The following is a 24,135-nucleotide window of genomic DNA, read 5'->3' on the forward strand; positions in this document are numbered from 1 at the left end:
ATGGAGACAGACTGACAACTGATGCTGATACTGTACATTTTTTTCTGTGGATTAATGAAATTTAAAATGCAGATAAATTAATAATAATTAATATGAGGCAGCATTTTTTTGCTGCGTATTATTTTGAAGACATGTTTAGCCATGTAGAACAATGTCATTCGTTGTGTTCAAACCCCCCACCCCCCATTTCAGGTGAGTGTAAGTATTGGGACAAATGGCTGACAGTTGTGTCTAATCACTAATGAATAATGTGTTCCACTTTGCATTAACTGTTAAAACATAAGTTTCATCACTGTAGATCATGATCATGCATTTGTATTTAATGCATTTTGTCTTTGTGCACTCTTGTATGTTACTACCACATTGAAATCATTTGAAATAATAATATTTTTTCTGTCTATAATCTATTTTTTTGCAAAATTACAAAAAAATAAAAATTGACCCTGTCCATTGTTCAGTTCAGTCATCAGTCAAACACATTCAAGCAGCATTAAGTTAAAATAAACTCTGGATTCATTTTTCTTAAGCATACACTGTCTTTGCAGCACAGCTTAAAGACACCACTGTAATGTCTAACAACCCATAAACCACAATACCATGTCAAAACGCACTTTTAAATATTTTATTGTAATGGTTCCTAACAGAACATTACTGTGCAATTAGTTGTATTCATCTCTTCTGCACAAAAATGATCAAGTCAATCTTTCTTTTCTGTATTTACAGGATATAATTATTTTACAGCAAATGAATACTCACACTGACTTCACAGTCACAGGAAGAATTAGTTTTGGGTGGAAAAGGTTAAGTAAAGCCCTGAGATCTTCCCTGTTGTAGCCTGCTTTTGCACAAACAACATGACAAAATAGAAGGGGAAAAACTCTTTAAATCATTGATGGCAGCTCATGTTCTTTCATTTCATACGCAAACTAATAACTAATTTAAAGACTTTCCTCTTGAAACATGCATGAGAAGAAAAATGCCACTTATCTAAAACTCCAAACTAAAAATTCCACCAATGAAGAGAACCTGCTCTCACTCTACATCAATGGCAAACCAATCAGTATATTTCCTTAACTCCTGCATGAAGTTAATACATTTCATTGTTTAAAAATACAGCATTTGAATGCCTTTGCAATCTCAAATTCCTCTGAAACAGAGCAATTAATTTTTATTAATACCATGAAAGATTCAAGGGAAACTTAGATCGTCCACTTCTCTTCCACTCCTCCAAAAGTTAAACTTTTAAAATAAAAATTTCACTTGGAACAACACATCAAGTTAGCATTTGGATTTCCAATATTTCCCAGTACAGTATGAAAGTTTGAAACATTCATCAGGAACAAAAGACAATAAAACTTAATGTTACAGCATTAATGGTAAAGGTGTTTAGCACAAGAAAAAGCTACACTGATCAAGTGATGATATGGTTTACCCTGTTCTTTACTTAATAGTATAATAAACTGTTATGCTAATATCTAGGAACAAGTGTGTAAAAATTGAAAAATGGAGCTGGAGAACTGAACCAAAGGGGCAGTTCTGTAATTTAGATTTTCAGCAGCAGAGGGCAATGTCAGATCATTTAATGTCTTTTTTTAAACGTTTTCTATTCACTTTTTTCTTGATGTTTTAATGCATCAGAATTAAAGGTCTTTCAACACCCATTGCAGGATAAGAAACATTTCCTTTGGCTGTTTTATAGGAAGATGACAGAGCTATTCTAAATTGATCTAAACCAAACCTCTCAGTCATAGCAAATAAACCCTTTTTCCATAATAGTTACTGCATAATTTTGAAATTAGAGAGATTCAAGTCATGGAAGCTCAAACAATTATTTAGCATCCTTTCCTGGTATAATTGAGCATAGCTGGCATAGTCTTTTTGTCCAACAAATTTAACACAGGAGAAAGGAAAGTTCAAATGTAACAAAAAGAAATGAAGCACTGCCTGAATAATTGCTGTAGACATGGCATGCTCGCAGTTTTTACAACAGACAAGACTGTTAAAAAAGTGCTTTTTCTCATAATCTGTCTGAACTGATAAACTAAAGTAATGATTCATTCAAAATACCCTACAAAAAATTTTGGGACAGGACAATTAAAACTGGTATGTGCTGTACAGTCAAGCAATTGTGATAATGAAATCAAGATGAATCAGGAATATAACATAATATACATTTTATTTTTGGAAAATTCCATTCATATATTTGGTCATAGAGCAAAAGCATTTACTTTATGTACTGTGTATTCAACCCAGTGATTTCAACTGACTATAAGTAAAGAGACACATTCTCTTCAACTTCAGAGTGTAAAAGCCAGTATTTCATTGCATATCCCTTTAACATAATAAATGCATGAAATCTACTGTAGAATCCATTATGTTTACCAAACTCTTAGTGAGATCACTCAAGAAGCTCTGCTGCAGTCAAAGGTCTTTGAACTCCTACCTATTCTTGGAGAGTCGTGACTTACTTTTTTTTTTCTTTAGAGTGTAAATTTCTGTTCACCTGGATTTAAATCTGGAGATGGACCTGGAAAATCTTTTAAGATTTTCTTTTTTCTTCTGAAGGAATTTTGGCGACATTGGCTGTATGTTTCGGGTCACTTTCATGATTACTCTAGTCTAGTGCAAGTGGTCACATTACTCCTATCCTGGAGTCCTTGCACTGGCTTCCGGTCACATTCCGCGTAGACTTTAAAATCCTCATGCTCACCTATAAGGCTTTACATGGCTTGGCACCTCAATACCTGTCTGAACTTTTATCGCCCTACTCCCCACCTCGCAACCTCCGCTCTTCAAATTCTGCCCTCCTTACTGTCCCCCAAGCCCGTCTACATTGTATGGGCGACAGGGCCTTCTCCTGCTATGCCCCCAAGCTCTGGAACTCTTTGCCCAAGGATATTAGAGAGTCACCTTCTCTAAACCCCTTCAAATCCAGACTCAAAACCTTCTTCTTCAGAAAAGCCTTTACTTAACTGTTTCCATTCTTCACCCCTCTGCTCTTCTTAATACCACCTTCCACGGTCTCCTCTATTGTTATTGTTGTATTGTTGTAATTACAATTGTGCCCTATCTTGTGAAATCTTCTTATTTATTGTTGTAGTCTTCTTATTTATTGTTATTGTCATCCTGTAAATCACTTTGAGAAGCCACCTTTAAAGGCGCTATATAAAATAAAGTTTATTATTATTATTATTATTATTATTATTATTATTATTATTACTGTCATACACTGGAAAAATAGCATTTTTAGCGACTAGTACATTATACAGTATTGTCTTTTCCAGGGCATATCTTCCCTTCCACTCCCCTGCATAAAACTGACCCCATTCCTCACCCTCTCTATTTTAAGATCTAAAACTAGAGGGATGGTCAACAGCTCTCCACATATTGTTTCAATTATTAAAGACATTCCATTATGAATTTTCCTACGGAAGTAAAGATGACATTCACAGGTGCTTAAAATAGTGAACAACAAGCAGGAAAAGTAACAATGCAAACAGCATGATAGAGATAGGATAGATTTTCAGCAGGAAAGTATGTGGAAGCTCATTTAAAATCAGACGGCAGTTCATTATACAAAGGACTGTCACGCCATGCAGTTAAAGCTGACACCCTGGTTTGCTTGAAGAAATCCTAGGATCCTAGGATCAATAAGCTACCAAAATAACAAATGGACTAGATAAGCCAAATAGCCTACTCTCATTTGTGACCTTTCTTGTGTTTTTTACAGTGTATTTTACAAACTCTGCCTGCCTTTATTGCACAGCTATCTTTTTCAAATCCTGCAGAAATCCGGGTTGCTGGTGCTCATGCGCATGGAGTCACAGAGCAAAGAGGAACTAACAGAAACCATGCTGGTGAAGGAGTATAAAGTTACTGTTAGCTGTAGAATAGTCTTTGTTTTGTCCTAAACATTTATTTCAAAGGAACAGCACAGCCCACTCTTTCCATAAACCCCCTAAACCTCTAACTCTAGGTCTCATTATACCTTTGCTAGCTAGTAAAGTGAGGCACACTATTCCAAGGGCATTCACAACTATTATCCCCTTTAAACCTGCTTTGGAATTTGGACAATGGGAAACCGATTACAAGTGTGTTAATTGCAAGATGGCACTGATTCATTCATTCATTCATTGGTGAAGGGAAAAACTGAGCACGACGGCACATTTTTATAGAACCACATAGGGGATAATTCAACAGTGAAGAGTATAAAGAAAACAAAGTAACTTTTCAGCTGTGACCTTCTGCAGGAAGGTTTTTATTAGTATTTCTTCTCATATCGTCGGTAATTCCATTGGAATTGAGTACCTGAACCTATAATCCACCAGTTAGGTGACCAGAGACCCACTACCTACACTTCTCCATTACTCATTTCTATTTTGTTATATTTATAAATAATTTTATATGGTGCAGTGGTTAGTATAGCTGCCTCACTAAGGCCCTGGGTTCAGTTCAGAGCACGCCAAACCAGTAATAAGGTTTCCTTCTGCCTTTCAGCCAATAAACCACTCACGAGGAACAGAGGCACCGAATAAGAAGGTGTAGACCCATTAATTTTTAAAGAGAGAAGTCAGGCTTAAGAAGGGCTGAGGGCCAAGCTCCTTGACTGAGAAGCAGACCCCTGTGCAGTGTGAGGAGTTAGCCAAGGGGCAGCTGTGCAAGGTGGAGGAGGAGTGCAGAAACACTCATCAGAGGAAGAGAGAGGAGCTTACTGGGGGACTTCTAGCTTTTCAGGAAGTGACGTCATGGAGGATTACGATTTAGGGTAGCAAAGGTGAAGGAGGACTTGGTTGCTGTCATCCCTCTTCAACGTGTTAAAAACTCCATTCATCAGCAGCACCACACAACCCGAGTCGGCCCACGATTATAGACAGCACTGACGTAAGTACTGTGAAACATTTGTTGCTCTTTTAATAAACTGCTGAATAAATGTCACAAATCTAGGAGATGAATTAGGAGGTCTGCCTCTAATATCACTTTAAAACTACAGCAGTTTAATACTATTGACCTTTTTTGTGGGTATATAAAAATGGAGACGGGACGTCTAAACATGAGCTAAAATGATGTAGCCAGAGGAAGAGACATGATATAAAGCACATTTCATAAAAAAAGATTGAAAGAACCCAGGATTCCAGCTGCCTCACATGTTAAAACAATGGACAGAGGTTTCTCATGCATGGGTTAGAATCTCTTCCTTCAACTGTAGCTTCATGCTCATTTACTGAAGGCAAGCTGGCCCCAGACCCTGGAAGCCAGAACTCAAACATTACCCCTACTTTACCCCAGAAGGATAGGAAGTATCTTAAATGAGCAAAGATAATAAATATTAGTGCCTCTAAATACAGAATACACTGTAGGTTAGCACAGGTACTTAGAAAACTTGGGTATATAAAAATGTTTTTTAAATTGTTAGATTCAACCCATGTTCAGTACATGGGAATCAGTGATCTACTGAATAATTAAAATAAATACAGAAAATAATAACAAAAATGATAAGAAGAAATACAGAAAATGAAAGCACTACAGTTGCAAGTATCTGGCACAAGCAATAAAGACAAAGTCAAAGAACTGGAGTATCTCTCTTCTACAGAAAGCAGGTTATACACAGTGGTAAGGATATCAGGTCAAGAAGCAAATCAGGACTACAGCACATCCTCATTTTGGATTTCTGTTACCTTCCAACTTCCAATACACCATGGTTCAACACAAATACTGTGCCTTTATAAAATATCCTAAAAACAATGCAGTGTTAGTTGCAGGTTATGTATAGCGACTGTCACATCTTCATCCTTCTGCTGTCAGAAAGCCACTTACACCTCGTGAGGGTTGCGGTAAACCAGAGTCTTTTCTGCAGTCACAGGGCACAAGGCAGGACCACGCCCTTCACTGCACAGGGACAACTGAGAGACACCTACCAGCTTAATCAGCATGGCAGTTAATAAAGGGCATTGGACCACCAATAATTTGAAAGATTTCCTGAAAAACCCTGACAATGAATGTAATTTAAAGAAAACAAGATGACATGGTGCCGCAGTGGTAAACACTGCTATCTGGCCACCTTGGAGTCCTGGGATCAGTTCCTGGGGTGCTATCTGAGTGGTGTTTGTACGTTCCTCCTGTGTTCATGTGGGTTTCTGCCCTGTGATGGACTGGCATCCCATCCAGGGTGTAACCCATTGCTTGCCAGGATTCCTGACTTCCCTGCGACATTGAATTAGATAAAGTGGTTAGAAAATGGAACAATGTGTCCAATATAGCCTGTTTGAATTTTAGGATCACGCAGAAGTTTCCTAACAAAAAGACATGAAAATAAACATATTAAAATTCTCCAAACTGACACAGAAGAGGGAATCCTATAAGATCCATGCTGCACACAAAGCAGAACCTTTTATCAGATTGTCCAAAATTATGGTGCTTATTTCTCCCTGTTACCCGTGAGCAAGGGTTAATATATTACAGAAATCGTGCCCTGGATCCCTTGGCAGCAGTGCTCTCTGGAGTGTTGGCCCTCTGGTAAAACACTAACAGATGACTCATATTGAAACCACAGTCCTAGCGGAAATGAACAACAGCCTGGCCACAATCAGCCAGACTCCTGCTCATGTGTTAAGGAAAAAATGACTGCACCATGAGGGGAATGAGCTTCCTGAGGCGTTTGCTGCCAATCCACAGAGAGGGACCCACTTCAATGATGAAGAGAAAAAGCAGACGACAAGTACCGTTCTGTTCTTATGCTTCAAATGATCTTGCAAATGCATGACGTCAGTGTGCCTGTGTGACCTCCTGAGGTGAATACAAGGAGGCTTGCCATCCTTCCAGCTGGCCTTCCTGTTTTCCTGACGAGAGAAATCCTGGTGTAAAATTATCAGCGCACTCCGTGCCTTCAGTATGCAGTCCCAAGGGCTCTAGCGTTTGATACCCATAGAGAATAGAACAACACAGAAAAAGGTTTTACCCTGCCTGTTCCAAGATACAAGCTAGAATCCTACACTCCTACATACTGAATTAGACTATGGGGTGTCAGAAAGTGCTGAATGGATGACAGTCCATATTGCATATAGGTGATCTTAACAAGAGCTGAGAATGTACATCACAGTGGAAAGTGGCAGATCCAGAAGATTGCCCTGTCGAGCTGTTTAAAAAACAAACTGTTCTACTGAAGATCTTGCAATGCAAAACAATTCTATGAGTCACTGTGTTTTTTCTACTCCATAAAGCAATGAATTTGGGCAAATTCATTGATTTGCTGGGTTTTTCAGGCGATATGCAGGGAAAACAAACACTGCCCACACTGTAATGGATTGGCTGTGATGTAACAGATAGCACGAAAGCATGCAGGAGCTGGCCGGACACACTGATGAAGTCTATGCAGCATTGACTAACAAGGGCTTCTCATAGGCAGTTATGGAAGTTTTAAAGGTGGGGGCGGGCTCAAAACAACATCTTGCATCAGCATCTTGCAGACAGTTGGTAGAATGTGTTAATGCCTTGTTGTATAGGGCTGGGATAGGGACGAACACAATGACATCATAGCACCAAAAAGCCTTCCATGAAATTCAGGCACTATGGCATTTTCTGGACACTTGTCACAATTTCAAGAAACAATATTGACCCGCCAAACAATTTTCCACACATGAAAACATTTCAGATTATGTCAGATTCTCATTTACAGATTAGCAACAAAAGTGACATGAGTGCCTACAGTAAACGTCATCCACAGGGAGTATTGTATTCAAGACTGACTGATGGGGAAGAGGAACAGTCAATGAGCTGTTACAGTACATAGTCAGATTAAGGCAAACTCCATACAGACCCGCTGCCATTGCTTTTCGTTATTTGTATCAAACACTGGCATCGGCCTCAGGTAGAGAAACCCGTCATATTAACCCTTGTAGAACACAATCATGACACCACTGATACCAGGCCATCAGATCGCTTCACTGCTGCTGAACCAAACCTCTCTCCTGAATGGCCAAACAGTGCAATTGTGGTAATAAAGACTCAGACAAGAACCACAGCAGTACTTTAACCCCTTCTACAACAGATCTACCTCAGCAAGCACAGACCTGTGAACAAGCAAGTTCAATACATGTTCCAGTCTAGTCACATTGTTAGATTTCTATCTTGCACACTGCAGATTTTTCTAGACCCTTTCTGAGATTTTAGCTGATTTTTACAATTGTCTTATCTGTGTAATGATGGCTCTGTGCCTTATATTACAAAATATCACTGCATAACATCTTTGATGACGGCAGTCTTCACTGGCAGTTTACAAAACATGAAAGAGCTTCTTACAGTTTAACTGTGCCACTACCCAGTTGTTTTGATACACTGGGCTCCCAATTGCCCAAGCAAGATGGCAGCCAACATTCTCAAAGTCTGACCTACAAAAAAGCTGCAGTCTTCCTCCTCTGTCTTCTACTTGACAACTTGACAAGTTATTTCAGTTACTCTGTATAGACTTACGATGTTATAGGGCATTGCTGACAGAAATGTTCATGAATAGCAAAATAATGGTGCCTTCTTTTAATTCACAGACTACAAGTACATTACATATACACATCTGATTTGAGTGACTGCACGGATTAGTAAATATAATGGATATTATATTCTAAGAATGTAATAGCTAGGGTTGCTTTCCCCGTCATTTTTTGGAGCTCCCACCACTTTTTTGATCAAGTTAGATTTGTATTGCCTACCGCTCTGTTAGTTGGCTAGAAATTGTCCCAATAATGAGTCATTTTGGTAGAGAAAATAAGTGTTCGATCTGTTTCACTACTACAGCCCCGAGGATGGATCAGTCTAATACAGGTGTTTGAACACGGCTAATCCAAACACTTCTCTCTGCACATACTGTACTATAGCCACAGCCCTTGGTGGCCTAAGCAAATGGGAGGCTCTTACCTCCTTTTACCCTGGAAGCTCACATGACAGCCCCACTGGGCACCATTTACTGCAGTGCTTTCCTACAGTATAACACAGCTTGTACAGTCTACATTCCCTGTAACATAAAAAGGCTGCTTTGTGAAAATAAGCAACAAATATTGGTATACTTTATGAAAAACATTAACACTAATTTTAACAAAGAATGCGTTGGTGTTGTTCTTGTAATGTATGTGTAGTTTACAGTGGTTTAGTAGTCTAGTTCTTGGAATTAAATTAAATTCAAAATATCAATGGTGGCACAGTGGTTAGCATTGCTTCCACCCAGCGCTGGTGCTGTGGGTTCAATTTCTGGGGTGCTCTCTGTGCATGTTCTCCCCATGTTCATGTGGGGTTCCTCTGGGCGCTCCGGTTTCCTCCCACAGTTCAAAGACATACTGGCCGGTTAATTGGCTTCTTGCAAAACTGGCCCTGGTGTGAATGTGTGTGTATCTGTGTCTGTGTGTATCCTACTTTGCACTCGTTGCTTGCTGGGGCAGGCTCCGACTCCCCCGCAACCCTGAATTGGATAAGGTGGTTAGAAAAAGGAAAGATGAATCTGATTGTTTACATGTCATATTTTCTGTACTGTACGTGCCCTTGTTAAGGAAGCCCTGATAAATTCTCTCTATTCGCACTTCTAATGTTTAAATTCTAGATTCTTTATGACTGTGGATATTATTTTTGTAATTCTGAAATGTAAATATTTTGGCTTTGTTGACTGAAATAAGATCATGAGCGCTGTGTGAAGAAAAAGAACACCAGGATTCTTGTACAACCTCAGAGAAAAGACTCACATTTGCAAATACTGTATCTCTAGTTCTCTTCCAAAAACGTCTTTTAAAAAGGTGTGCATCATTTTTTTTTAGAAATGTGGAAGAATAAAATGCAAACTAATAGCGATAAGCAGCCCAAAAAAAGCTGCAATGTTTAATTAATTTAAAGTGCTTGCACGAGTAAATATGTAGATATTTATGAATTCCAGTTTTTATTTTTAAACAGCAATATTAATACATGCAAAATACAGATAAAAATGTATACAGATTAATAAATAATTTCCAGAAATCATTTAAGCCAGTAGGACGTTGGACTCGTTCCTTTTCTTCCCTAACTCTCCCTCTTTATTGTCAAGAATCATGCCATCTCAGCCTAGAAGGTGGGCACTCATTCTTCTAGCCTTTAAATAATGGATGGCTGTTGAGTATATGAAGCACAATCTAGACTCAGAGCTGACATGATGAGTTCACCTCTGTCATTTCCAGATAAGCATAGTACCTTGCCCTTGCAGTTTTTAAATTGAAATAATAACCACAGCTGGGAATAAAACCCACACATGCAGTGCTGCAAGCCTGGTTATAGTAAGGCAAAGGAAACCTAAAACAAATACAACTGAAAACTGAAAGTGATCTTCCCATCTTTCACAATTCATGCTGAAACTGCTTAAGCAGTTCCCTGAAAGAAGGTTCATACAGCAGTTCTCATATTATCACTCAGTACTTAGAATAATAACATATATTTTTTCACCTAAAATGTTTTCTCACTTAATGTGGCAAATACAAAACCTTTTTACAAGACAAAGCTTACTTCCAGAAGTCTTGAGTTGTCGTTATTAGCAGCATCAAACCTTCCCACTGCCTTTATTTAATTGCCTTCACACACAGATTTTCATTTTACCTTCTGGAATTGTGTACTATTATTTTTCATGGTGCTCAAGTAAGATCAGACTATTATGGTGATGTCATTTCCCAGGACTCTCTGTAGTGCCCAAAGTCCCTTTGGCAAGGTGCTGTAGCAGCCTTACACTTGTCTGGGCTGTACAAGCCTGGGCCCTGCAGATGCTGCTGACAGAGCTTCAGAGCTGGGGTCTAACTACACAAGCTGCTGTGACCCAGATGAAGGAGAAGGATTCTGGGTTTCACAAGCTGCTGCTCAGCTTTCAAGGATAAACAGGGGAGAAAGAGTATAATAAGTCTTTTGCGGTGAGAAACAGGATTGTAGTGTTCCAAATAGCCATCCCTATGGCAAAGAGTTCACCTTTAGTTGTAATGATTTTGCTACTTGTCTTGACTGTGAGGTTCCTACACTTGGAAGTCCTTACAATTCTGTGACCAACCATGTGCTATTCTTCTCCCTTGCTCATAATAAAAATAATTCCTTACATTTATAAAGCGCTTTTCTGGACACTCCACTCAAAGCGCTTTACAGGCAATTTGGACTCCCCTCCACCACCACCAATGTACAGCCCCACCTGGATGATGCGACAGCAGCCATAGTGCACCAGTACACTCACCACATACCAACTATCACTGGGGAGGAGAAAACAGTGATGCAGCCAATTCATAGATGGGGATTATTAGGAGGCCATAATTGGTAAATGCCAATGGGAAATTAGGACAGGATGCCAGGATAACAGCCCTGTTCTTTTTGAGAAACACTCTGGGATTCTTAATGTCCACAGCAAGTCAGGTAATACATCTCATCCGAAGGGGTGCCTATTTTACAGTTTAGTGTCCCCGTCACTATACTGGGGCATAAGGACTCACACAGACTGCAGGGTGAGTGCCCCCTACTGGCCCCTCTAACACAACTTCCAGCAGCAACCTTAGTTTTTCACAGAAGGTCTCCCATCCAGGTACTGACCAGGCTCACGCCTACTGAGCTTCAGTGGTTTGCCAGTTGTGAGGTGCAGGGTGATATGGCTCCTGGTGAAAGTCTCATCATTGAACTGGGCATTGTCACGATTGTAATCCCTCCTCTTATGGGCGCTCCGGCTCTTTCACATTTTGCTATTTCTGTGCACCTGCCCCCAATCCTGCCCCTCCTTATTTAAACCGGGTGCTCTCGCTACTCTGGGCTCTGCATTGGAAGACAGGCGCCCGGAGTCCCGCCTACCATCAAGTCGCTCTACATCCGCAACTTGAGGGCATAGGCCTCCTAAAGGCTTCCTGACCCTGTTGAGTCCAGGGCTCAGAGCACCTGGCCTCGTCATCCTGTTTTTATTCCCGGTCCCTGTATCGGATCCCGTTCCGGTTTTTAACTGTGTCTTGTTTCCGTCTCGGATGGATCAACCAGATTTGGACCTTGGACTTTGCCCTGGACTTCCCCCTGTACTCCTTGGACTCATTTGCCTTGGCCACGCCCCCCGAGCACCAGTTCACTGTCGTCACGCCCCTGTTTGTCAACCTGCCCTGATCCTCATTGTCTCCTCCCCGTTGTCCTTTTCCACTTACTTCTGGATTATACTGTCTGCATAGGGTCCTGAACTATGCTTCATGGGAGCCTGGACCGGCTTCCATTACAGAATGCAGAGCCACATTACGGACCCCGCGGACGGTAGTCCAGAAGTCCGGGACTCTATTTGTTTTCTTTTTTTTCCCCTTGGATCTTTTTTGTTTAGGGCTTCGGAGCCACCCTGGAAAGGAGGGGGGGTACTGTCACGATCGTAATCTCTTCTCTTAAGGGCATCGGGCTCTTTCTTATTTATCTCATTACGTGCACCTGCCCCCAATCCTGCCTCTCTTTATTTAAGCTTGGTGCTCTCGCTACTCTGAGCTCTGCTTTGGAAGACGGATGCCCGGAGGCCCGCCTACCATCAAGTCGCCCTACATTCACGGCTTGAGGGCACATGCCTCCTATCGGCGTCCTGACCCTGCTGAGTCCAGGCCTCAGAGCGCCTGGCCTCGTCATCCCGTTTTTATTCCCTGTCTCTGTACCGGATCCCGTTCTGGCTTTTAACTCTGTCTTGTTTTGTCTCGGTTGGATCACCTGGTTTTGGACTTTTGGACTTTGCCCCGGGTTTCTCCCCTGGACTCCTTGGACTAGTTCGCCCTGGCTACCACCCCCGAGCACCAGTTCACCATCGTCATGCCCCCCTGTCTGTCAACCCCTCCTGATCCTCATCGTCTCCTTCCCTAATCCTTTTCCACTTACTTCCATATTATACCGTCTGCATAGGGTCCTGAACAATGCTTCACGGGAGCCTAGACCTACTCCCGTTACAGGTATAATGACTGACATAAGAGCAAGTCATCAGTGAGAAAGGGTTACGAAGGGAGCAGCCCCTAGAGGCTGACTGCAGGGGTGCATGCAGTTGGCACAAGATGAAAGCATGAATACAATCCTAACAGACCCATGCACAGGAACATAAACTTTAACAAATGTGCTGTTTCAAGTCTCAGTGCCACTCACGCTAGGGAGCTTCTCCCACATACAGTACATCTTAGCCTTTGTGTGACTTCTGGTTTGTGTTTCACTGTTTATTTACTCTGAAGAACTCCACTGTGTCACTTGCGCTGTCAGTGTGTTTGAGGATTTTGAACACTTGGATCAGGCCTCCTAACAGGCTTCAGTGTTTAAGACACAAGCGCTTCCATTTCATCAGTCTGTTAGTGCAGGATATTCCCTTAAACCCAAAATCCAACAGATTTTCTCCTTTAGACTGATTCCAGCATGATCTTTGTATTCAAAACATTTTGACCAAAAATGTGACCAAAACTGTTTAATTATATTAAATGTATATTATACATTTAGACTTAATGGTATATTGTACAATTTTAACATAACATCCATTAATTTGACTGAATGATGTGTCAGCATAAATACCTAAGTCTGTCATGTTTTTATACTCAATTTTGCAATACACTCTACCCAAATACCTACCACCTGTTAATTGAAAATATTCTTTGATAAGTACAAATTATATTATTAATCATTATATTATCATTATTCATTGTATCGTCATGTGACACAGGGTCACAGGGGAGACAGAGCCTATTCCAGCAATGGATGTGAAGGTACATCCTGCACAGGACATCAGCCCATCACAGGGCACACACGCACACTCACACCATGGCCAGTTTTTCCAGAAGCCAATTAACCTACCAGTATGTTTTTGAACACTAGGAGGAAACTGGAACACCCAAAGGAAACCCACACGAATACAAGAAGAACAGACAAACTCTATGCAGATAGAGCTCCAGGTCCAGTGAGGAGTGTAGCCCTCATTACCTGTTGTAGACACAGTGGACCATATTTTCAAATCTTTCACCGGGGTTTTCAATCTACTCCCGCTGGATTTTAACAGGCAAGTTGTGAAACCTAACAAACGCAGTACCGGTGGGATCCCAGCAGATTAGTACATACTGTAGACAATAGTGGATAAGCTAATAAATTAGAAACAATTTGATGTGAACTTTGCAGTAAGTATTCCATACGCGTTGAACACAGTCATTGGTTTTATTTTCTACTGTAAGTACACATGTGTTCATCTGTCCAGTATCAGAAAGACTCTCATTCTTGGTACAGGCTATGGCGATCTGGAGCCCATTCAGAGAGCAGAGTGCAGTGATGGCAGGACTACAGCCTGAAAACACTATTCCTTCACAGAGCACAAACGAGCACACAAAAACACCAGTTAAACTAGCCATGTCTTTGGAAAGGAAGAGGAAAGTAAGAGGAAACTGAATCCCAATGAAAAGCTTCTTTGAACACTGCAAGAACCTATAAACGTTCACCTGTTTCTTTTTCTTGCCCACATCTTCAAATAATGCAATGTATACATGATCAATCTCTAAAACATTAAAAATACACAAACATCTAGAAAAGATTTAGTCTAAGCATAGGATTCCTTCATTTTTCTAATTCAGAGAAGGATTTAAACTACAAAAAAAACTGAAGTGTTGACACCATTAATCCAAAATCAATTGATATATGCAAAAATGTATGTAGACTGAAGAGTTAAGTAAAAGTTTTGAAACTTTTTGATTTGATCGTACTTTTCTTTTTGTGTCTTAGTTTTATTTCATGGTTCAAAATCTGATATTTTTGTGAAAACTTGAATGTTTCAGCAAAGTTTATATTCCAGTTCAGTGACCACTGGTCCAAAAACACTGACTGAAATGGGGAAGAGGTTTAACACAGAACATGTTCTAATCAAGAGTTCTGACAAACGTCAAATGTCAAAGACATAAACTTGTTTTTAATTACTGTACTGTATATTAATAGCTGCTAACCAGCCATGTGTACAAACAAAAGTAATCTCCCAGCATGAAGAATATGCATATTATATACATATAAACTTCACAAATATAATTTGAAAAACCAATGCAAATACCTGATGCAGTACAGTAGCTGAAAACGGTGTTTACCATTAATTAATTCATATTCTTTAACTTGTATTTTTTACAGCTATCATTCAGTTTGTTACCTCTTGCTATAAAATACTCAATTACAAAGAAATTATTAACAGCAGAATCAGATAAAATGCTAAAACCTACTTATTTATTACAGTAGAAGTGTCTGCATACCCATATTTGAGTGAGTTTTCGAGTCTTATGAAGCATTAGGGCTGTGCTGTCCATGGTTCTGAAACAAAAATAACTTTTTCTAGACCACCTACAGTAAAGGTCTGGGATTTCTTCCTCCCAGTGTCTGGCCAAGGTTCTGCACTACTTTACTGAGGTGTCACCTTTAGAGAATTTGAAATCCAGTTTTCTAAAGAGTGTACTGAGTTCTTTTTGTTTTCTCTTTAAAAACATTGCACAATTTATAAGAAATAGATTTAGCTTATTAATAATGTAGTTGTGCTTCGCTCCCTCCAAATATTGCATTACAGTTTATGCTGCAGGGAAATTCTTTTTACGTCGTTCACCAGCCGCTAAGACATTACAAAAGGGTTGATCATTAAACAAGAAAAAACAGTTAACACTGCACATCAATGAGAAATCGGACCGAAACCACGTATGGAGAGAACAGCACCACACACTAACAGATCGACAGACTACTGTAGGTACAGTAATCTATCCAATGAAGTAATAAAACTACAGACGCAGCTTCATTAGTATTTAAGTGAAAACTTAATGCAAACTGACTACTTCTTCGTGTGCTCCATTAACAGTACGCATACCCCATTGGGGACTTACATCAGAAAGCATTTAGCCAGTCAGCTATGTATAGCTGCAATTACGAGAAGGGACATACAGTAAAAATCAGTTGTATTTATTAGAGGAACTGAATAAAACAAGGGCCGGTGTGAGTATTTGTGGTGGTTTTAACCACAGGCCCGCCATGCTCCCAATCGTAGACAGAATTCGACTTTGTGAAATAAGAACAGTTTCACCAGCCTGATGAAGGGTCGGAGGATATTCTTTTCACTCTATTCCACCGATGAAGACAATAGTCTCAAATGTTCAGGGGAAAAGCATGCAAACATCATCTTACCACTAGCGCTTCTAGTCGATTTCAAACGCTTTCCACATAGACACTGCAGCATATGCGCTCCTTTCTCCAGGAAATGCTTCAAAATCTTCATTGATTTGGGTAAATGTTTTCCTATCCTTACTCACGCAATCTAACACTATAGAGCACGAAGGGTTACAGAAGCATAGCCACCTCGGCTCGCCTGTGGTGACAGCCCGATCTCTAGTTTTCGTATTCTTCTACAAAAAGAAACGGCAAAATGTAAACGCTCAAACGACACATCTTGAGACTTTTTTTCAATGTAGGCAGTTTGCCAAAATAGGTTGAGTCTAAGCGTGGAGCTGCGCAAGGACGTCAGAATAATTATTAATTTCTATAGACCATACCTCCTCTTTACTAGCAAACGTAAAACGTGGGTTACTATGAGAACACGCACGCCAAACTTAAACTGCGGGGTAAGTGGCAGGATTTCCGCGAATGAGGTAATATTGTACATCACTTTACGTCGTTAAGGTAGTAAAAGCAAAGACCGGGAGCACTGTAAAACTGTGAATAGATGTCAATTACAAAATCTTGCGTTTGTTTCGTATACTATATTCTCTTGTTATTATTTTCTACCTCTTGGAATACAGTACGGTACGATTGCACTCTTATACTGTATTAGCAGTTTTCGAAAACGATTACTGTATATTCATTAGCCGCTCGTTATTATACAGTATGCTAAAAGAAATTGAATTAAATTCGTCTTCTCGAATGATTACGATTAATCTTTACGTCTACAAATCTATATTTTAATCACCTTAATATATAATATATATTAAACCGAAAATTGTTGAACAATCGTGCAGGATCCCGATATTGTGAACGAATCGATACTGCACTTTTACATGTACCCAACTTAATTGACAAAACCTATGGAAGCACTGCATCACCATCACATTTTAAAGAAGACCTTAAAAAACATTATGTTGCATATTTTATGTTACTTTACAAAAGACTCACAACAGACTATTTTTTAAAATAATATCTGCATAAAATACTACGCTGATGAAGGCGCCCGTACTCCGTACGCAGTTAAGCATTTACCCCAAAAAAGTACTGCAAAACCTCTCTATATGATTTAAGGTCGTTTACTTGACCTTTATGACAGTCCATTCATGTATATTATTGTAATCGTTTGTGGAAGAATGTATTAAAGAGTGCCAACGGTATTACATGCAATTATTCCCGTGTCTCGAAAAGATAACGGCGCCCATGCTTGAGGTTTTCGTTCTTTCAAGACTTCAAGAGTGTCCGATGAAAGAAATCACCACTCGTGTCTTGACCTAGATTCGAATGTTTCCAATATGGAAAAATCACACAAGTGGTTTTAACCAGCATTTAACAACACAAAAAAGAAATACTTCCTAAATTCTCTTATGAATGAATCTTATTAATGCATTAGAGTCGAAGAAAAGCTATCGGTAAATACTACATCTTAATAAGAAATATTTTTCTACGTTTCGACTGACCACCACTTTGCTTACATCCCCACCTAGTGGGAAAAGGTATGAACGCCAATGAAGTAATTTTTCATTCTTAAACTGTCATATTCTCCGTGCAAATTCTGTAGCTGCAGGACATCCTTGAGAGTTCAATCACTTCTAAATGACTAAATTAGCTTAAACCAACCCCTTTACGTTGATTGGCATCGCGCCTTTGTTATCTAAATACACTAATTATCATTTCCATATTGTAAATTTACAGTAGGATTTTAGTACTACATGTACTTGACTTGTAGAGAACTAGAGTACTACTACTGTACATGACACCCTTGACTTCAAACCTCTGGACTCCACCCACCTCTTCAACACCTCAGTGTTGCTTTTACCCCTCTCCCTCTCCCAACACATTTCCTCATTGACACTCCTAGGATCTGCCCCTTCCTTACCAATCATCCCACACAACATGTGGGTCTGTATCTTATTCTCTTACATTTTAAACAGTGATTAGAGATATTTATGTTGTAGTGTTGTTCTGTGTCCTGTAGAACATTGGTAGGATTAACTTGTCAGTGCTATTGACAGCAGCCAATTGTGAGTGCGCAGCTCACTCAATTGTGAGTGTGGGTTTTTATCTATTCACTTATCAATGTCCTGATTAGGTTCGTCTGCAATAACAAAGGGCAGGAGCAACTGTGGAAGGCTGTTGTTTAAGTCTCCTGTTCTAGAGACAGGTCAGTCACTAAGTGGTTTTTCAGATGTGTTTGGTTTCTGTGTGTTACGGTTTCTGTTCTGGCACAGAACGTGACACCGTCATCTCTCTTTTTTAATATTTTCTGGGTTGTGGACTTGTAAAACTGAATGTTACACTCACATTTACAGTACAGTCACATGAAAGCCGCCATTGCCCGGTGTTATATAATCCTTTTTGGCATCTGATACGAGTCCTGATTTTAGGACGACTGCTTTATGGCTAGGTGCACTGTACAGTATATCCCATTGGTTCCACCATACAGGGTGGGTGGTTACTGCTCTTAATCAATTTGATCAATTCGCCAAAAGGTGTTGTACTGTATCTAAGCTCAACCACATCTTGATCTGCACAAAATAAATTCTCCACCTGGATTTAATGGATTCAAGCCCATATTGTAAACGCATCAAAGAAAGTGTAAACAGCAATCCAATAAAACGATACTTTGTCTGATTTCTCAGAAATGTGTCTTGTATCAAAGATGGCATGTTTTACACGAACACAATCTCGCAAAAAATACAAAGTGTACACATAAATATTAACATGTAACATTACATAACAGGTATCTAGACATAGTACACAGTATATTAATATTACACCACTCAGGAATCTACACAACTACACCAGAACCCTGTACATTTAATCCCCACACAATTATACTAAGCTTACATTAATTATGCATTACTTCACTTTTGCACTTAATCTACTGATTGTACTTGCCCTTAAACCATTACTCCTTTATTGGGAACTCATTTACTGATTGAGATGTTTGATTGAGTGTGTACATACTCATTATTTTCCTCCTTCTGTTAAGTCTACATTGAGGTACACTAAAACACCTGTTTGAAGCCATACTGTACATTAATATTCTTCATGCAGAACACAAGTCAGATCAAAGGAGATATTAACAGCTAGTCTCAGCATACTCTTACTGTAAGTTCTTTAGAACACATTCTCAAGAGTCTGGACATCTTCGTTTTTTTGTTGTACAGAAGACAAACGGTTATTCCGCACTGCATTACACTTGTGATACAGAACTGAAAAACACAGACCAAAAATAATGGTCAAAATGGAAATGTTACAAAGTTGATATTGGATATAACCTCTCTGGGACCTTAACAAAACTAGTAGGATTGCCATATAGACCTGATAATTCTCTGTGGGCTGTCGTGCCACTGTTCCTGTGTGTCTGCAGTCAGGTGGAGAAGGCTGCGCACTCACAATTGGCTGCTGTCAATAGCACTGACAAGTTAATCCTACCAATGTTCTACAGGACACAGAACAACACTACAACATAAATATCTCTAATCACTGTTTAAAATGTAAGAGAATAAGATACAGACTGTTGCAGTTTCATTGTGAATCAGAAGCTACCCAACCATGTTTTGAATCTGATACTCTGACGTCTTTCAACAGCTGGATGAGATTATTGGATCCACTAGCTACTAACGACCAAACAGGCTAGATGGGCTGAATTTGCTTTACTGATTCACAGTCTTTCTTATTTTCATCTGATTTTTTTTCCTTTGAAATTTACCTGGCACTGATTGAACCAGTCCTCTCCCAAAGACATCAGACAGCCATAGAAACACAATGAGTTGCTTTTCCAAACCAGTTGGAAGTTTTTCCTCTAAAATCTCAATTTGCTACGGAGGTCTTGAAATATCTGTGGTGATATTTCATGTTTATATCATGGTTATATATATATATCAATATATCATGTTTGTCCACGTCTTGAGAACCTTATACCCTGATTTATTTCTCTTGATGATTTCCTCAACTCCTCCTCACATTTATAACCTTTCATGTGTTCCAAATACAGAATGAAATGAAATGTCTCAACATACAGGCTCATTACTTTATATGAACATCCCTCACCTCCAAAGCCCATAAAAAAGGTCTCCATGTCTGTAAATGAGACAATATAGTGAAATCCCTTTCCCATTTTACCAATTAGTCTCTGGCAGTACAGTAATATGAGAGCTAGTATAAATATGAAACAGGACATTATACCTCTTAGCTATCTTATGATCTGAAGTATGGTCCATCCTAATGCTTATACAAGCCCTATAGATCTCAAAATGAGATGAAGGAGATGAATAATTTGACAGTTTAATGGCTATGAACCTTTCTTGCAGCCTTCTTAACAGAAGCGGCTAATTCAAACAATGAAAAAGGCCCTTGAGTAGCCCTGGAGGTCAATGGCATTATAGCAAACAATTAAGAATCCACTCTGAAGCAACTGCCAGATGGTACATGTACAACAAAAAATATTAATAATGATGAAAAGAAAAATAAACGTTATTTTATATAGTTCCTGTAAAGGTGGCTTCTCAATGTGCTTTACAGAACGCCAACAACAATAAAAAATACACAAGATATGCACAATGAGAGGAGACAGGGGTAAATAATAGAACCAGTTAAGTAAAGGCCCTTCTAAAGAAGAAGGTTTTGAGTCTAACATAAGACGTAGTCTGGCAATATTTCTGAGGTGAAAGAATGATGTTTTGGCAGTATGTTGCACATGTGGGTCAAATGTCAAGCCTGAATCAAATACAGTACGCCCCACCCCATTCAATTTAGACTTAAGTTCAAGTGCAGTACCATCCACAGATAGGGTTACAGCATTGGCTTATTATGGCCTGATGATTTTAGTGTACTCTCAGTATGAGAAAATAGTTATCTTCAAAGAACGGTAATGTTTTTATGCTCAGTCAAGGGACTGTAAATCCTGGTTTTCTGTAGTGTTAATTGGACTAGAGAGCACCAGACCCCTCACTCCCCTGGACGGGAGACATGGATTGGCCCCCAGCAATGCTGCTGCTCCCCACTTATACAGCTGGGTGGACTGGAGCCTACGGGGTTAAAGCACCTCACTCAAGGCGGCTCAACAGCTTAATTGCAGAAGGGAATTGAGCCCACAACCTGTCCGTCATGAGTCCAACAACTTACCCATCAGACCCCATAAATCCAGTACATTAATAAATAAACTCCATTGTTGGCACGAAGGCACGGTGATAGCATTGCTGTTTTGCAGCGCTACAGTCCTGGGTATAGTTCTAGACCCGGGGGGCTATCTGTTTGGAGTTCATCTGTTTTCCTGTGTTTGCAAGTGGTTATGTTGGGCACTTCGATTTTTTCCCACAGACCACAGGCATACTGGTAGATTAAGCGGCCTATGGGAAGACTGGCCCTGGTGTTTGTGTGTGCCCGGCAATGTACTGGTATCCCTGGAATAGATTCCGGCTTCTCCATGACCCCGTATCGAAAGAAGCGGATACAAAATGGATGGATAAATGCACTGTGTTCCACAGTTTTCAGGTTTGAAAGTGAGTTTATATTAGTACAGTAAGAGTCCTGTCACAAACAGTTCTTTCCAGGCCCTATGCAGATGACACAATCCAGATTTGTGAGGAAACACTATGAAAAAGTCATGCAGGAGACAGGTAAGGAGACAGGGGGGCGTGTCCTAGGTGTGCAGGTGTCCAGGGGAAGTGAGTCCGGGGCGAACAATCCAAGACGAAGTCCAAATGGGAAACCAAAACAGAAGCATGAGTCCATGGCCAAGCGATCCATCCATAGGGTTAAAAACCAGGAGCCAGGTCGGAACCGGCAGGGGGGATCAGGAACAGAAAGTTAAAACCATCACAGAGCCAGACGTACAGTAGCAAGACCCGGGCTCTCACTAAACGGAATTCAATGAAGAGCCTCGAATGACGTCTGCGCCTGGCTTTTAAGGGGGAACTGAAGAGGGGCTGGAATAAGGAACAGGTGCGGGGAATGAGGCAGAACAAGGAAGGGCTGGAGCGCCCTTAAGGGGAGGAGTAGCGATCGTGTCAAGTCCCAAACCAACAATTCTACTCTGTATATAAATACTGTATGAAGTAAATACTTAGAGGTGCTTGTTTCTTTTTCAAAATACGTACTGTATATTTTTTTCTATTGCACATATGAGTTATTGAATCAACTGCAAGAAATACCGTGCAAAATTAACTTCCATTCAGACATCCTACTTAAACATATTGCTGACCACATTAATCATGATCCACTAGTATGGAATTTACATAATGGTGAATTAGAAATAATCAGAATGTAAGGTCTGCGTGCCTTCCAGTTAATGAAGTCATTACAAATTAATGCAGATTGCAAATAAAAATCAGTAGTGGAGGTTTCAAGGGTATCAACGACTCTACTTACTGTACTTCAGATTTGATTTTTATGTTGAGAGAAGATCATTAATGTTGTTTGATTTATTTATTTTTGTTAGAAAAGACCTCTTAAATGCCACTTTTATCTCTGTTAGGACCTCTTGTGCCATTAAATGAAAACAAAGCTCTCAGCAGTAAGTTAAAATAACCTCCTGCTCTTTAAAAACTCAGAGAGGTCTGATACATTAAAAGGACGGATCCTTTAAGTGCTTAATGAAGAAAAGACTGCAATGCATTCTGAATATGATATCAATAATGTAAAACCTCTCAATAACATGCTTTTATGATGAGTAATACATCAAAAGAACACGTGTTTAACCGTAAACCTAGCATTCCTGAGGTTTTTCATCAGTGCTAGTTAAAAATAAATAAAAAATAAAGGTTCCCTTAGTAATCAGAAGAAAGATTTTGCTGTTAGTCTTCATCACAAGCCTGTCAGTGATTTCTAACAGCACAACTAAAGAAGACAATTTAAAGTAATTTAAGTGTTAGTTTGAAGTCTTTCAATGGCTGATGAAGCAAAACCCGTTGGTTTTCTGTGTACTAAGACTTGCAAATGTGTATTAAACCCTTTGCACCAGCAGGGGGAAGCAAAGCAAAGCAAACATGCACAGTATATTACGTACTGTAGGTAGCTGTGTCAGAACGCGTAGGCTGCGAAGGAACAAGTAAAGGTTATGCTGAAAAGAGTAGAAATAAACACAACATTTCGGCTGTGGAGCCTTCTTCGGGTGTCACCCGAACATTGTGTTTCTTTTCTTCTCTTTTCAGCATGGAATAAACCTTTACTTGTTCCTTCATGTACAATATATTACTACCTCATTAAAAATAAAGAAAACTGTTCTACACAATATTGATAACTGGAAATGAAATGCACATGATACTCTTTCTGTAAGAGGAGACTTTAAGAGTTCTAATTTTCACTGTGTGTAATTTTATCACACACATGAAGCAACACATCAAGCAAAACAATTTCTTGCCATTTGACACAGTGCAAAAAGCGGGGTGTTCCACAGTTAACCTCCTCACTATTAGTGAGGGGTTAGAAGTTGGAAAATAGTTTTACTGTTTTTCAGCACTGTGAAAAAAATAAATAAATCACTACGTAACACAAACAAGGCGCTAGGTGACACCTACAGTACTGTAAGTAGGAAACATTTTCTACCTGCCAGTACAATGCAGTGTCTACATCCATCTTGGTTTTGCTGAAGGAAGGAATTTCATGTTCCTCTTTCATAGGGCTTCTTCTCAACTGTTTTACAGGATCCATTTCAATATTTGCTTGAAAAATATTGCAAGGAACAGGCAGACATTTAATGATCCAACAGTGAAACTATTTCTTTCAGGTGCTGGTTATCAGTATAACACTCTCTTGTGCTATAATCCTGTTTTGCATTATTTCCTCTTGGAGTCCACTTTACACATCCTATTAGAAACTGCAGGAAACATTGGTCAAAAAAGTGTTATCTCGGTCACAAAGCCAGTTACTTTAATCTCCTCCAAAGCACCCCGGCCTACCATGTCTCTTCTCTCTCTTTCAGACATCTTATTTCAAGCCAATGATATTGAAGACAGA

General features: G+C 39.6%; 1 protein-coding gene across 5 annotated transcripts in view; it reads right to left on the reverse strand.

Annotated features, from left to right (window-relative positions):
• Positions 1–24,135, reverse strand: part of fgf12b (fibroblast growth factor 12b) — a 137,941-nt gene that overhangs the window by 67,933 nt on the left and 45,873 nt on the right. Inside the window, exon 1 of one of the 5 annotated variants that reach the window (XM_088611121.1) lies at positions 16,141–16,516. The exons of the other annotated variants lie outside the window; for them this stretch is intronic. Within the exon in view, the coding sequence (XP_088467247.1) occupies positions 16,141–16,231 (91 nt within the window). The 5' untranslated portion in view covers positions 16,232–16,516. Of the gene's footprint in view, positions 1–16,140; positions 16,517–24,135 lie in introns of those variants that run through there. 5 annotated transcript variants of the gene reach the window in all.

Source organism: Lepisosteus platostomus, chromosome 2 (assembly GCF_059453375.1).
Source record: "Lepisosteus platostomus isolate fLepPlt1 chromosome 2, fLepPlt1.hap1, whole genome shotgun sequence".
NCBI classification, from domain to species: Eukaryota; Metazoa; Chordata; class Actinopteri; order Semionotiformes; family Lepisosteidae; genus Lepisosteus; species Lepisosteus platostomus.